Source organism: Echinops telfairi, unplaced genomic scaffold, assembly GCF_000313985.2.
Source record: "Echinops telfairi isolate 266 unplaced genomic scaffold, ASM31398v2 ScPeMD7_5;HRSCAF=22, whole genome shotgun sequence".
Lineage (NCBI taxonomy): Eukaryota > Metazoa > Chordata > Mammalia > Afrosoricida > Tenrecidae > Echinops > Echinops telfairi.
In genome coordinates this window covers 32,840,821-32,856,259 of record NW_022103901.1, presented here as the reverse complement: position 1 = coordinate 32,856,259, position 15,439 = coordinate 32,840,821, and the positions used below count along the sequence as shown (strand labels likewise).

The following is a 15,439-nucleotide window of genomic DNA, read 5'->3' as shown; positions in this document are numbered from 1 at the left end:
TTGAGGTTTGTGGTTTCTCCTTTAGGGTGTGGGGGAAGCACGAAGACAGATACCGTGTCGATAGCACGTGTCGTCTCCGGTCCAGGCAGTTATGCACCGTTGCTTGGTTCTTTGGAGTTGTGTTAACTCTCAGTCAAATCTGCGCAGTGGAGTAATGCTGTCTTGGAATTGTGGGAATTGTTGATGCTTTGGTTGGGAATATGAATTCTCATACTTTTCAAGGCTGAGGATTTGTGTACGTGGTCATGACATACACAGCGTATTATTTGTCCCTTCAAGAGTAGTCTTAAGAATCGAGCAGGGAAAAAACCCTGGAAAATAATGTATTAATCATAGAGTGAAGAGACCTTGTACAAACAAATATCAAAAGGTCTTATAAATCAATAAGAAACAAACAAATATCAAAAGGTCTTATAAATCAATAAGAAAAATTGAGAAGTTGTAGAAATATGACCAGAGGACATCAACATCATTCACACAAAAAGGAAAGAAGAAACCTTGCTCACAATGAGAGAAATGTAAGTGAAAACTTACATTTTGGTCCACAATAGGCAGAAATCCAAAAATTAACAGTCGTCCTGCCTTGGCAGAATGTGCTCTCATTCATACTTTCGCGTTGGGAACGTGAATTGCCAGGCGCGCGCGCACACGCGCATGTGTGTGTGTGTGTTTTGACTGGTATCAACTGATTACACAGATTGATTACACACACACACAGACTGATTGAGGTGCCCTGGGGTGCTGGGACACCTGTGTAGCCAACACCATTCATCCCAGGAGGCCAGAGCCGAGCCTGCTTTTACCTGTGTGGTGAAGTGAAAGCTGCCTTGGAACCCGGAGGAGGAAGGTGAGGATGGGTGCGGGTGTTTTGCGTAGGGGTGCAGGCCAGCCTCTGTGGGTTTACAAACCCACGATCAGGTCTAAGAATAATTGGATTTCTGTGTTGTGTAGGAATGTGGAAATTTGGGTGTTTGTTTATAAAACCTTCCATTTTTCTTTTCTTTTTATTAAATACTTTTATTGGGAGCTCATACCGCTCTTATCAATCCATACATTCATCCAATGTGTCAAGCACATTTGTATGTTGCCATCATCATTTTCAAAGCATTTTCTTTCTACTTGAGCCCTTGATATCAGCTCCTCATTTTTCCCTCCCTCTTCCACCCTTCCTCCCTAATGAACCCTCAATAAATTATAGATTATTTTCATATTTTACCCCATTCTGTCTCCCTTCACCCACTTTTCTGTTGTCCATTTTCCTTTCTAACTTGTGAATTGGGTGACTATATATAGAGCAGGTTGTCGGCTTTCCACTCAAGGATGCCTACACATTGTTCAGGTTGCAGTCCCCAGTTGCCTCGAGTACCGCCCCTCTGTCCCACCCAGAAGCGTTTCTTGCCAGGCTCACACTTGCAGGTGAGAGCACTAGGTGATGGCTGCTGTAGAGGTCCTGGTCCAGTGCCATGGGCCCCACATTGTGAGCTGGCAGCCACCATTTAGCTATTCCCTAAAGCTGTTGGTCACTCCCCAAATACACTCAGGTATAAAAGATTTTTTCTTAACATTGACGCAAGAGAGGAAAGGAATCCGCTTTTAAAGTGTCACCGTCTGAGTCTCTCTTCCTCAGGGAGAGGTTTTCTGTTTAGCTAGTTCTTCAGAAAGGAAGGCCAGCAGCTGCTTTAGCGGTTCAAGGTTCACGTGAGTTTGGTGGGTTTATACTAGAGCTCAGGAGCTCTTGACTGCTACATGCTGGTAAAGAGCTTGGCTAACTGAAAGGTTGGAGGTTGGAGGCCACCCAGAGGTGCCTTGGGAGAACGAACTGGTGATCTACTGCAAAACCAGTCCTTAAAACCCCTACAGAGCTCACTTCTGCCTGACACAGGGCAGAGCCACTCCTCAGCACTTGTTTTCTCTTGTAGACCTTGCCTCAGACCCTGTCACTGGCCAGGTTCTCTCGAGGTCGCAACTCGCCCGCAGTCTTGGGGTGAACTCCAGCATTCTGTCGCTCTCGTTGGCGGCTAGCTGGTGGTGTTGGTCTGCTACTCAGGAGGATCCTGGGCACACCAGATTCAGTCTGTGGGGTTCTCTTTGGCTCATGTTCGAAGTTAACCTTTTTCTGGATTTTGTGCTGAAAACCCGTTTGGCCTCCTACCAACATGCAGGCATCCACTGCAGGGCCAGTGGTGGGGGCTGTAATGGAGAGGCTGACTGGTGGAGAATCAAACTGACCCCACCTGAGCCACTGCTATCACTCAGGTTGCTGACCCACTTGATGGTAGCTGTGCTGAGGGCACGGGGACTGGGCTGCGCGGCACCCAAGCACTTGGAAAATGTAAGACCCGTGTTTCTGCTGCCTGCTCAGTTTTGCCTGTTGGCTTGCTGCCTTTTTCAGGGAGACCAACTGGGCCTTGGAGGACTGAGGTCCAGCTAGAGGGCCCGGGGCCACGGGCAGCGGCAGCCACATGGGTGGTGGCAGGGCGGACGTTCAGCACTCAGGCTGCAGAGGAGAAGAAGGAGGAGCCACTGCACTCAATCATCAGCAACACCGAGACTGTGCAGGGTAACTAACCACTTGCACACAGCCCAGCCCAGGGGGCTCATGGGGGGTGGGGAATGGGTCCTCCCAGCTGTTTTTTTTTTTTTTTTAAACATTTTATTAGGGGCTCATACAACTGTTATCCCAGTCCATACACACATCAATTGTGTAAAGCGTATTTGTACATCATTTCTCAAAACATTTTCTCTCCATTTAAACCCCCGACATTAGGTCCTCATCCCAGCTGGTTTTGACCCGCTGCTTCCCCTCACCCCAGGCAGCTTCCATCCCCATGCATCTCACACCCCCTGGTGGTTGCCGGAGAGACTACAGTGCGATTGGGAACACATCTGCTAGCCATCCGGCGAGGGCACAGGAGGGCCCTGGGCCCATCCCTAGGCGGCCACAGCAGAACCTTTGACTTCTGGCTTAAGAACAAAAGCCAGCGTGGCTTTTGGTTTTCCTTTTTGAATTCACATTTGGGGAGCTCTTTTGGAAGAATATAATCCTGGTTTGATGGTTAGAGCTGGCCAGGTTAGGTCATCAGTCTCCTCATGTTGGGGAGGCTGGTGGAGGCAGGTTCCGGCCTCCATCTTCCATCTTAGTGGTCCCCCTCACCCCTTTTCTACTGGTGATGTGTGTGTGCCCCCAGTGGCCCTCAGGGACTCTGGCGATCTCGCTTATGCGCACATCCTACTTTTTACTCCTTAGTAGGGTGTAAAGCCCATATAGCCTTGACGGTGCTTTCCGGTGTTGTGTGGCATAGCCCCTCACACAACTGGAAATAAGAAATGGCCTCAGTGTCTGTGACTCACCTCCAGGTTCCACTTGCAAGCACGAGTTCCAGGCGGAAACCAAGAAGCTGCTGGACATCGTGGCACGCTCCTTGTACTCGGAAAAAGAGGTATGGCGCCTGCCAAGCCCTCCAGTGCCAGCAGGGATTCTGGACGAAGCTGTGCTTGTGGTTTTCTGAGGAAATGCCAGATGGTGCATTAGCTGAGAATGTACTCACCATTGGACAGGTCTCAATCTCAGACACCAGCAAGGGATCTTTAACCAAACATGTTTCTGATTTTATGGCTAAATCTATGCAGAGGAAATCTTGGGACCAGATTGCCTCTGGGTGTCCCCGTATCCACATGGGGCTCTCCTGAGCTCTGTTTCTTTGGAGTGGGAAAGCCCCATTGCAGGCATGTTCTGAGGCCCGTGTTCACGCCCCAGAACTTTGCAGGACTTTGGGGGGCTGCAGGAAGAAGCCCCATCCTGTGTGTGCACAAAGGAAGGAAGGTGCTGAGGAGATTCACAATCAGGCCACGTCACAGAACATGCCGAGAGCAGAGAACAGGCCAGCCAGCGTTGCCTCAGGCCAATCACTGCAGGGCAGCAGGGACCGAGCTCAGGGGGCTGGCCAGGCCTGGGACTGCTCATGCTGTGTGCCAGTGTCTTCTGTTATCTTTTGGTTCCATTTTTCAAAGCCCTCTCAGACTGGAGCTGACTCAGAGGCAGATGCCCTGCTAAGCTTTGATGAGATAGCTGACCTTCTGGCCTTTTCTCCTGAGCGTGAGGCTGGTGCTGGAGGTGCCCATGAGGTTGGATGTGACAAGTGGGTATTTTTGGTGGCACAGGAGAAGCAGGCATGTTGTTTCTGGGCCAGAGACAGGTCAGCGGAAGCTGCCAGCACATCCACATTGTTTCCTCCTCAGGTGGTGGCAAAGCCCCACCCAGAAGTCAGGATGGAGAAGAGCAAATTCATTTACAGACGCGAGAGACCAGGCAGAGGCACAGATGCCCCGAGGAACAAACCCCACTCAAACCCAGTGCTGTAGATTGTAATTCATAGCAATGCTCTAGGACAGAGTAGCCCTGCTCCATAGGATTTCCAAGGCTGTACATCTTTTTTTCTAGCTGTACATCTTTATAGGAGGAGACAGCCTCCTCTTTCTCCCATGGTGGGCTCAAACCACTGACCTTGAGGTTAGTTGACACTTAACCCACTGAGCCACCAGGGCTCCTCACAGCAGATCCTGAAGAAGCCAGGCCTGGCAGAGACTCACTTTGGGTAGGCAGCACCCACTCCAGTTAGCCCTGTCTGTGTTTCCACCCGGGCTTTTTCCTTACAAATGGCTGGACCTGCCTTCGTTTTCAGATTTACTGCCAAACTCAAGAAAAGCTTGAGAGTCTAGAAAACTCTGGAATCGCTGATAAAGCACAAGCAAATTCCATCCGCACACATTACATTTAATGGCAATGCTAACTAGACAAAAGGGCCCTGGTGACACAGTGGCTAAAGCACCCAGCTGCTAATGCAGAAAAAATACCACCGTCTGTTCCCATCAAGGTGCCAGGCTTGGGGACCCTCTGAGGCCGCCGCACTGTCACGGTGAGTCACAGTCGACTCAGCAACTAGAGTGTGGTTTGAGGGGCCCTGGTGGTGCACTGGTCAACTGCCTGACTACTAAGCAAAGGGGTGGCCATGAAGATGACCCACCTCAGAAACTCCATAGGGCAGCTCTGCTCTCTTCCAGGGGTTCGCTGTGAGTGGGGTGGTTTCCCACAAAGTTCCTTTTAAGGTTTGGGTTCAGTTAGCAGATTAAAACTTGCACTGTAAGACTTGATTTTTTTTGTTTTTCTGGAAAGATCAGGAATCAGATGACTCTAGAAAGGAGTCTGTACCAGGTGAATCTGGCCGCTTTAGTGAGTTTACAGTCAGGAATTCTGCCACACTTTCCTCACACCTCCTTTCCTGCAGGTGTTTATCCGAGAACTGATCTCTAACAGTAGCGATGCTCTGGAGAAGCTGCGGCACAAGCTGGTCTGTGAGGGCCAGGCACTGCCTGAGATGGAGATCCACCTGCAGACCGACACTGAGAAGGGCACCATCACCATCCAGGTAGCTCATCTTGCCTGAATGCCTGTCTGCTTGCCTGCCTCCCTCCCTCCTTAATGGTGCGAGCACAGCTCGGGCCATCGACCCAGCTCCCTGCACAAGCACAGTCCCCACATAACATGGCCACCGTCGTTGTTTTTATAATGACTTTCATCTTCCCCCCAAAATGAAGCTCATTCATTGTAGATGATTTGGGAATCACAGGTAAGCACAAAAGGAAGAAATCAAACATAACTGCTGCTTCTGAAAATGATTTTCTGTGTGTGTGTTTTATTAAATATGCAAAGTGACTCAAATGTGTAACTCATTACAAATTAGAGGTAATTGGAAGTTCCAGAACACTTCATTATGCTTATGTAAACCAAGACTCAGTCATTCAACAGAATGAGAGGATGCTGCATTGTTTAAAATCAGGAAAGGTGTGGCAGGATCATACCCTTGAAGATCAAAAACTTCAGTATGGAGTTCAGCTCAGCATTAAAAAACACCACCACCCATTGCCATTGACTTGATTCAGACTCATAGCAGGAGTCGGGAATGTCTGGGCCCTAAGACCATCTACAGCTAACATCAATAACCATGCACGACTCTTTAAAATAAAACCATTGAATTGTATACTATGAATTATATGCCAATAAAACTTAAAAATATAAAAAATAAATATTTTTAAAAATCATCACTTCAGAGGATTAACCACTTGACATTCTAGGCTATGTCCTTTAAGGATGGAGTTGTTGCTGTTAACTCTTTTGTCGTGAAATGGGTGGAGGTGTTCAGAGCAGATAGATCGTGTACCTTTTAACCCAAGGTGACATCACTTTTCTGACCTCCTCCCTGTGTTTCCTTTTTCATCCCTCCTTTCCTAACCCTTCCGAACTTTGGACTCCAGGCTTGATGATTCTATGGTGTGGGCCCCTCACAGACCTGGCTGTTTGGCCAACCTGTTTAGGTTCTGCCTGTAGCGTGTTTCTGTGTCACTGTGGGGTTCCAGCCCAGATTGCCCTCTTCCACACCCGGCTGTGTCATGAGAAGTAGGTGTCACACTGCTTGGTGGGGGGGGGGGGTTTACAGTCCCCCACCCCCAGCAGTGTGTGAGGCCCCTCGGTTTTGTCTGTCTGGTTGAACCGTCTGTTCCCGTCCCCTGTCCTTTTCTCGGGTTCTCCTCCTCCTCTTGGTGATGGTATGGCTTTCTGTAGATTGCGAGATGAGTCGACTACGTTTTCCTCTCAGGATGGTTCTCAGTGAAGAAAGCTGCTTTGTTGCCCTCTGACTTTGCTGGCACAACTAGGCCACTGACTGGAGACCCACTGGGCCCTGGTCCTGCCACTTAGAGTCTCTCTCTTTTCAGGACACGGGCATCGGGATGACACAAGAGGAGCTAGTGTCCAACCTGGGAACAATTGCCAGATCGGGGTCAAAGGTGAGCACCTACCACCCCCGCTTCCTATAGCATGCTATGGGTCTGCTCCCCTTGTGGGGCCAGGCCAGCTCTCGGTGCAGAAGCAAGGTACGTGCTACTTGTCAGGTGTCATGAGAATGTCTCACGGGGCTGTTTTGTTTGATCCTCCCTCCCAGCGTGTGACCTTGAAGCCGTGGCGGGGACTTGTGGTAGCCGAAGTGTCCTCACCACGCTGACTCTGGGAGCCCAGGACGGGTCAGTGGCCCCTGGCCCCTGCATTGGTTGCCCACATGCTTTCCTGTGGGCTGGAGTGGTACCTAACATGGCACTTGATGCCAGCTGGTTTGGACTCGCTTTTATTTTTTCTCATTAGATTATGTTGCATTCCCAGTGAGGATAGCCACTAGCACCCACACGAAGCTGTTTAAATGTGAATTCATGAAAATGAACTGACATTTAAAAGGTAGCTCCTAGGTTGTGCCTGCCTGATGACCCCACATAGTTGGCAGTGCCGGGTGCATTAGGCAGCAGAACACGTTTGTCGGCGCAGAGCACCCCTAGGGCGGTGCCAGCCTCTGAGTGGAGGGTGGTGCTTGATTTCATCTGTCAGCACAGGGGCATTGGTGACATGGTATAGAATGCCTGGGGGCCGTGATCTTCGGTAGCAGAGCACTAGCTGTCTCCCCACCAAGCTTAGTGTCTCCTCTCTTGTCCTGCTGAGGAGGGAACAAGGGACAGGCACTGGGACTGGGAGCTGGCCTCAAGGCACATTACAGTTGTCTGGGGGGCCCTCAAGGAGCCCTGGTAGTTGAGTGAGTTATATGTTTGCTTGCTAACTGCAAGGTGAGCAGTTTAAAACCACCAGCTGCTCCTCAGAAGAGAGGTGAAGCTTTCTTCTCCCATAAAGGTCTTTAGTTCTGCTCTACCGTATTAGAGTCACTGTGAGTCAGAACTGACTTGATGGCCGTGAGTTTGGTGATTTGGGGGCCCCTGGCTGCTGTGTAAAGACAGTGAGAAACCAACACTTGTATAACCAATCTTTTTTTTTAATTCTACAACAAACTGTATTAGTGACTCTCTTTGCCAGGAAGTCCCGCTCCTGTCCTCCAGAGGTGTTGTCATTTCACATTCTGCCTTTAAGTCCCTGGTCTATTGTGAGTTTGTTCTCCCTTGAGAAGTGAGACAAGTGTGGCTGAGCTTCCCGCTCTGCCTCTGGTGCCCCGTCTGATTCTGTTCAGTTGCTGGCACCTTGGTCTGAAACCGGATGGGCCGGTGTGTGTGGCCTGTTCTGGGGTTTCTCTCCCACTGGTAGATCCACCCCCCCCTCTGCCACCACCACACAACCCTCCTTCCTGTCTGTGTAGGGCGTCTTCAGCTAGTCGCAGGGACCGTCTGCATTTCCTCCTTTATTCCACAGTTGCTCTGGCTGCTCTAGTTCTTTGCCTTTCCTTGTGAACGGTGGAATAATTGTGCTGGTAGCTACATTTTTTTAAAACCTTGCTGGCATTGCATTCACTATGTACATGGTTTGGGGCACATTGCTGTGTGTACTGTCTTCCAGTCCGTGAACGTGGGGGGACTCTAAGAACTGCGTCCTCACACTTCTGTGCTTGCCCTCTGTTTATCCGGGTGCGTGTGTAGTCCATGCTGCAGAGGGAGAAGCACCTGGTTGTGGAGAAGGCCTGGTGCACTCACCAATTGTTTGGGAACTAGATGGAGAGAGGATTAGAGCACTCTCAACAACAACTGCCCCTAGAGGGGCACTTTAAAGCACAGTTTGGAGTGAGGCGGCCACATCAGGAGGGACACATTGGTCCTCAGGGAGGGGCTTTCCTTGTCTTCTGCTTACAGACAGGTCCCTGCATGGCATCTGTCTGCCCCAGGCATGTCCTTAGATGAGGTTCAGGGACCAACTACCCTGGCATGACCCCATTGCGGCAGTGTTATGCCGGCAGCACAGAACTCAAACCCCATGCTGCCGAGCGGATTCTGACTCAGAATGGCTTACAGGACAGAGGACTGCCCCGCCCTGTAGTGTTTCCCAGACTCCCACATCCTGACCCACTGACCTTGGAGTTCACAGCCGGGCACTGAACCGGTGTGCCACCAGGGCCCTTACTGACAGACAGGCTGACACCTGACTGCTGCCACTCAGCAGGTGCCCCAGGGCGGAAGCTGTCACTGCCTCTGTGTGTAACTAACAGTGCTTCACTGCTGGGCGGGGCCATCGTGGTGACTGAGGCCTTGACTCTCCTGCACTCTTTTCTCCGACTCTCCCCGAGAGGCCTGGACGGGAGCCCGGGGGCTTTTCATGGGAGGGAGGACAGCCACTCCTCAGGACTCTCCCGCCCAAGCGCCTCTCTGGTTCCTTTTCTTGGCTGCTCCTCACTCTGGGGTGGCCAGGTGTGCTCCCAGCAGGCCTGGACTCCAGGCTGAGTGGGACCGAGCAGCCCCTCAATTCTGCATAGTTTGCCATTCAGAGTCAATCCTGGCCCATTTTTACCCTTCTTTCTTGCTCAGTGGGGTGATTTTGTGGGGCAGTACCCTGGGTGGGTAGCTGTGTGAGCTGCAAGGCAGGTCTGCCCTCATCTCCTGGGGTCCTCTTCTGCTGGTTGGGGTTGTGAGCACAGCCCTCTCTCCCCAGGGGCTGTTCTAGAACTCGCCTGAGTCTGCCAGAATTTCATGATGGGCCTGGAGGGGCAGGGGTGTGAAGGGGGCGTATGAGGCTCTGCAAGGCCCCACCTCAGTTCTGCTCTGTTGCATCCTTGAGTGCCTCGTGCCAGCCCCAGAACCTGTGACCCCGCTGTGAGAGCTCCTTACGGTGGGGCCATGAGGGCAGGCTGCAGGCACCTTGACCAGCCTGTGGTGTCCACTTCAGGCCTTCCTGGATGCGCTGCAGAGCCAGGCTGAGGCCAGCAGCAAGATCATCGGCCAGTTTGGCGTGGGCTTCTACTCTGCCTTCATGGTGGCCGACAGGGTCGAGGTTTTCACACAGGCAGCAGCGCCAGGCAGCCCCGGCTACCAGTGGCTTTCAGATGGGTGAGTGCATGGACACGCTGTCCCTCACCTTGTCCCTGGGGCTGAGTCCTCCCCCAGCCTCTGTCCTTTGTGGGTGTGCTCGTTCCTCTCGAACCCCTGTACTCCCTGCTCTCATAGAGGGTGGGCCAGACAGTGCCTGGGCCAGCTTGATTATCCAAAACTCTCTTGTTCACATTTAAGGAGAATGATGCCTTAGCCAAATTCAAGTGTTTTTATTTCCTTAGGCCCCAAAAGTGCTTCTGAGTCACACCTTCCCTGATGTGGCTGGCCCCCCCTCAGTCCCACAGGGTGGCCCAGAGCACTTCCCACCACCCAACATACCTTCACCCACAGTGTGCTGGTGTTCCCTGGGCCAGGGCGCTGTCAGCTGTCTCAGGGACTTGGGCTCGACCTCCAGAGAGGCCTGTGTATGGCAGCCAGCCTTCCCCCTCTCCTGCTTCAGCTCGGGAGTGTTTGAAGTCGCCGAGGCCTCCGGAGTCAGGCCCGGGACCAAGATCATCATCCATCTCAAGGCAGACTGCAGGGAGTTCGCCAGCGAGTCCCGGGTGCGAGGTGAGGGGCCCTGTGGGTTGGCTCTGGGTGGGTGAGTGGGTCTTTTATTGGGTTCTGGCTTTAAACAGCATACAGGGCCCACGGGCCTGGGCTCTGTGTGTCAGGCTAGGGAAGGGACCTGCAGAGGTCCCTGTGGGCAGACACAAGGGTGGTGGTCTTCTCGGTGTAACTGCATCATTTATAAATTCCTGTGTTCCTAACTTCTTGTGTTGTTAAAACCTCAGCCTGCCCTTCCCATGCATCCCCACCCCACCCCCATGGGGTGTAGACAGACTTGCCTGTTTTGGGGTCCCCTTCTTGATTCCTTCCCCCAGAGCTGACCTCAGAGACCTCCACAGCCTCATTCATTGTGCTATCTCTTCCAGATGTGATAACAAAGTACAGTAACTTCGTCAGCTTCCCCCTGTTCCTCAACGGCAGGCGCATGAACACTCTGCAGGTGAGCCTTGGCCAGGTGGCAGGAAAGGAGCTTCCTCCAGGACTCTCAGGGCCAGGGGCTCCTTGTGGAGGGACGAGAGCCAAGGGTCCAGGCAGCAGCCTAGCCAGGTGCTCAGCAGGCGCCATGTCAGGACACTTTCCCCTCCTTCCGGGAGCCCCACCAGAGGGTGGCTTCCTGGGGGCCGGCTTGGTGGCTACAGGGGCTGAAGGGGCTTGGCTTGCATGGGCCCCAGGGTCATGCTGTCCACACCCAATGCCTATGGGAGGAAGTGCTTGAGTGCGTGTCCCCCTCGGGTATTCATGGCAGGCCATCTGGACGATGGAGGCCAAGGATGTGGACGAATCACAGCATGAGGAGTTCTACCGCTACGTGGCCCAGGCCCACGACAGACCCCGCTACACACTGCACTACCGGACTGACGCACCCCTCAATATCCGCAGCATCTTTTATGTGCCAGAGATGGTGAGGACCCCTTCTTTTCCCTCTCCCTCCCATACAGGCACACTCACACAGCATCTTATATGTACTCAAGATGATGAGGACCCCTCATGTCCACCCACCCACCCCACATCTTCTACATGCATACACCTCATGTTCTCTTTATAACCTCCCTACACACACACACAATCTTCCTTTGTCACCAAGCACTTGTCCCAGGTGGGCCCACACTCTGTCATCATACGTAGTTTCCAGCCATAAGCGGTGCCTGGGCACTGGGGCCTCCGTGGGTGGTTCACTGGCTCAGCAGAAGCCGAGGGCTATTGCACACACTGGGATCCTGTGACATGAGGTGGTCAGAACCCTCTAACATCTCACTTTAGGGCACCCACTGCTCAGGCAACTAGCTTCTCTGTGGTAGAAACAAAGGGTCTCAGATCTCACCAGCCCTCCTGAGCCGGAGTCTAAATCCTGACCCGGCCCTAGGTCACAGTGTAGATGCCGGTCGCCATGCTACCCTCGGGTTTCCATTTTGCCACACGATCTCTGCCGATGTCTCTGGAGCAGGTTCAGAGGACATGCCAATATCCCACTGGTTCGGGAGCCCATGGGTTCCTGCTGCCGACCTTGTAATGGGGGCAGCCCAATGCGTGAACCCACTGTGCTCCTTCTCTCACTGCCATCCAGTCAGTGCTGTGGGCTGCCAAGACGAGCTGTTCATGGGAGTAAAAAGCCCCGTGTTAAAAATGAGTGAATGAGTAAAAAGCCCAGTCTTTCTCCTGAGGAGCTGCTGGTAGTTTCAAACTGCTGACCATGCACATTGCAGCCCAATGCATAACCACTACACCATGTTTCTTCTAGGCACTGTTTTCTCATGTGCATTGTTGGTCTTTGGATAATTTTTTCCCCCTTGTCTCTTTTAAAACTGTAAACATCATTCTTAGCTCAGGTGGAGTTGGCCTGTGGGAGTGGTCTGCTGACATCTAACCCACAGTGAACTTGGGCCTTGGGTCAGGAGGGCTGCTGCTGCCAGAGAAGCAACCTGGACCCTGCGAGGTGTCCTACTGGGTGTGGTGGCTGGCCAGCGTCACCGCCTTCCTCGCCCAGGGCTGAACGACCTGTGTCTACAGAAACCATCCATGTTTGACGTGAGTCGGGAGCTGGGTGCCAGTGTCGCCCTCTACAGCCGCAAAGTCCTCATCCAGACCAAGGCTGCTGACATCCTGCCCAAGTGGCTGCGCTTCGTCCGTGGTATGTGCTGGGGCCAGCCTGGGCCTGCTGGTTGTAGTTGAACGGCATCCTGCTGGCCTTGGACTCAGAGGTCAGCTGAGGTCAGGATGGGTAGCCTCTAGAGCAGGGGTCCTCAAACTACAGTCCGCGGGCCACATGTGGCCTGCCAAGGACATTTATCCAGCCCGACGGGTGTTTAAACTATAGTCCAGCCCTCCAACGGGTCTGAGAGACAATGAACTGGCCCCCTGTTTAAAAAGCTTGAGGGACCCCTGCTCTAGAGTAGCGGGTCTTAAACTGTGGGTTGCGACCCCTTTGGGGGTCGAACAACCCTTTAACGGGTTGCCCGATTCACAACAGTAGCAAAATGACAGTTAATGAAGTAGCAACGAAAATAATTTTATGGTTGGGGGGTCACTACAACATGAGGAACTGTATGAAAGGGCCGAGGCATGAGGAAGGTCGAGAATCACTGCTCTAGAGGCTGGTTCAGCGGGTCTCTGCCTAGACATTTCTACATAAACTGTCAAGAGTGAGACTGTCGTTTATATAGGGGCCACTGAGTGGTGGAAATGGTTAACGCTCAGCTACTAACCAAGTGTGGGGGTTCAAGTCCACTGGGATGTGCCTTGGAAAAGAAAGACCTGGTGATCTACCTCCAAAATATCAGCCACTGAAAGCCCAGTAATGCAGAATCTGACACATAGTCAGCATGGATGCAGAACTGATCTCGGCTCTATCCTGTATTAACAGCCCCACGTTTAAACCTTCCACTTGCTAACAGAAATGCAAGTCTCTGTGATACACCTGTGATTTTTATCATAAAATCCAGGATGTCACTTTGGATGTCCGGCTGATCATGAAGCCCAGCAGTTTCGCTTCAGGCGTGTTGGCCCAGGTGTCCTGGCCATCCATATGTACCCTGGAAGACAGTGTGTAGGCCCCTGCGTTCCTGCTTCCCTCGAGCCAAGGGGGAGGACCATAATTCGGAATGGAGCAGCTGGAGGGTGGTAGCAGGCTGGCCTGGGCTCCTGACAGCCTGTCTCACTAGGTGTGGTGGACAGCGAGGACGTCCCCCTGAACCTGAGCCGGGAGCTCCTTCAGCAGAGTGCTCTCATCAGGTATGCTGGGAACTGGAGAGGGGCCTGCCGGGACCCCAGGCACGTACGTCCCTGCGGTCAGAACAATCTGGGGCAGACCAGCCTTTTCTGTGAGCCTCTGCTCACCTGAGCCAGGCTGCAGATGGCCTGTGGTGGGATCTGCTGCCGCAGCGAGGGCTCACCAAATAGTAGTGGTTACACAGGTTGGCCAGTCAGCTCGCCTTTCCCCTGATCAATTGTAACTAAGTAAGAGACAAATCAGTGACCCCAACCCCATGCCTCCCACGGTTCCTTTAGGGTGTCAGCTTTCTGGGGCAGATTCTGAAGTGTGGGACGGACAGGTGTTTCTTACTAGTGTGTGAGCCTCTGGAAGCTCTCCAGAGACATGTCTTCCTTAGGTGACCCTGTTGGTATTTAGAATACAGCATCACAGCCACACGCATCACCATAGGACGACAAACTGACAGGCGGGCAGGTACCCACGCCCATCCAGTGCGTTCTCAGAGTAGCCTGTGGGACCGGGCAAACCCACCCCTTCCCGTTTCTGAAGCAGTAAATCTCCCCCTTCTTCCGTGGAGTGGCCGGTAGATTCAAACTGCAGATCTGACATGCACACCCCATGACGCCAGCGCTCTAACACATTAGTGGTGGGCACTTACTTTGCCTTTCATGTCTCTCAGCAGTGCTAAATGTACTACTCCCAGGCATCTTCTTCAGGTGATTGTCAACAGGACCACTGCTCGTTGCCTTTCAGGATGCTCATGGCTGATGAATAGAATCACAACTGATTTGGGGGTATTGCTCTGCTCCGTCACTTTACAGTCACTTCTCTCTAGGGACTTTCTTCTGAATAGCCCGGGATTTTCTATGTGCAGGATTGTGCCATCTGCAAAGAGATGCCTTTGCTTCTTCCTCCCTTAGTTGGATGCCGTGTTTCTGGCTGGAAGGTCCAGTCCAGCCCTGGAGCAGTCTCGTCCCCCATCTGGGGGAAGTGTTCAGGTTCTCTGCCCAGGCTCCTGTCAATGGTGGGGGCTCTCAAACACCCTACCCAGACTGAAGGCCTGACTTGCTTGCCACGGGGAATTGCAAAAGCAGTGCCCCTGACTAGATTATTAAGGAAATGCACTGTAGTGGAGCTTTTAAAAGTTACTTTGAGGGGAGAAAACTACCCATAATCCCACAGATAGACTGTGTGGTTTTCTGTTGTCCTCCAAGAAGGGAGCATGCATGTAGAGCCAGCAGCAGAAGCCCCTCTCCCACGGGCATGCCGCCGCCATCAAGCACAGGCAGGGCTGGTGCAGCAACACTGAAGCACGTTTTCCCCAGATCAGGACGGGCACTTTGTCTCACCAGGCCCACAGAACATGTGGGGTCGGGACCCTGCGGTTCCTTCTATCCCATTCTCTCCTGTGGAGGAGCCCGGGCTTCTCTGGCTGTGTCGTGGTTGGTGGCAAGAGCTGCTCCAAGAACCTTTGCAGACACTTGGTCACTGGTTATTTCTTGGCCATGACCTTCAGGAGCAGGTGTCGCTAGCATTCCTGGCTGTCTCCCACAGGCAGGGTGCAGAGGGGGTACAGTTGATGCTGCCGGCCCTTCCTACCTTGTGTTTGCCCAGGGTCCTTTTGATTTGACGGTCATTTTCAGTTTGGCAAGAGCAGCTTGCTTTCTCATGTGCCTGGTCACGGGTGAGGTAAAACTTGTCACCAACACTCATGCATGTTGATTTTGTAGGAAACTTCGGGATGTGCTGCAGCAGAGGCTGATAAAATTCTTCCTAGAGCAGAGTAAAAAGGACCCCGAGAAGTATGCCAAGTTTTTT

At 52.5% G+C, this 15,439-nt stretch overlaps 1 protein-coding gene across 1 annotated transcript in view; it reads left to right on the top strand.

Moving 5' to 3' along the window:
- The window catches only part of TRAP1 (TNF receptor associated protein 1), a 26,379-nt gene that overhangs the window by 5,072 nt on the left and 5,868 nt on the right, over window positions 1-15,439 (top strand). The window contains 11 exon segments of the mRNA XM_045286041.1: window positions 2,393-2,560; window positions 3,358-3,440; window positions 5,286-5,426; window positions 6,772-6,843; window positions 9,701-9,861; window positions 10,304-10,413; window positions 10,779-10,852; window positions 11,159-11,314; window positions 12,421-12,541; window positions 13,572-13,641; window positions 15,352-15,439. Of these exon segments, the coding sequence (XP_045141976.1) occupies window positions 2,393-2,560; window positions 3,358-3,440; window positions 5,286-5,426; window positions 6,772-6,843; window positions 9,701-9,861; window positions 10,304-10,413; window positions 10,779-10,852; window positions 11,159-11,314; window positions 12,421-12,541; window positions 13,572-13,641; window positions 15,352-15,439 (1,244 nt within the window).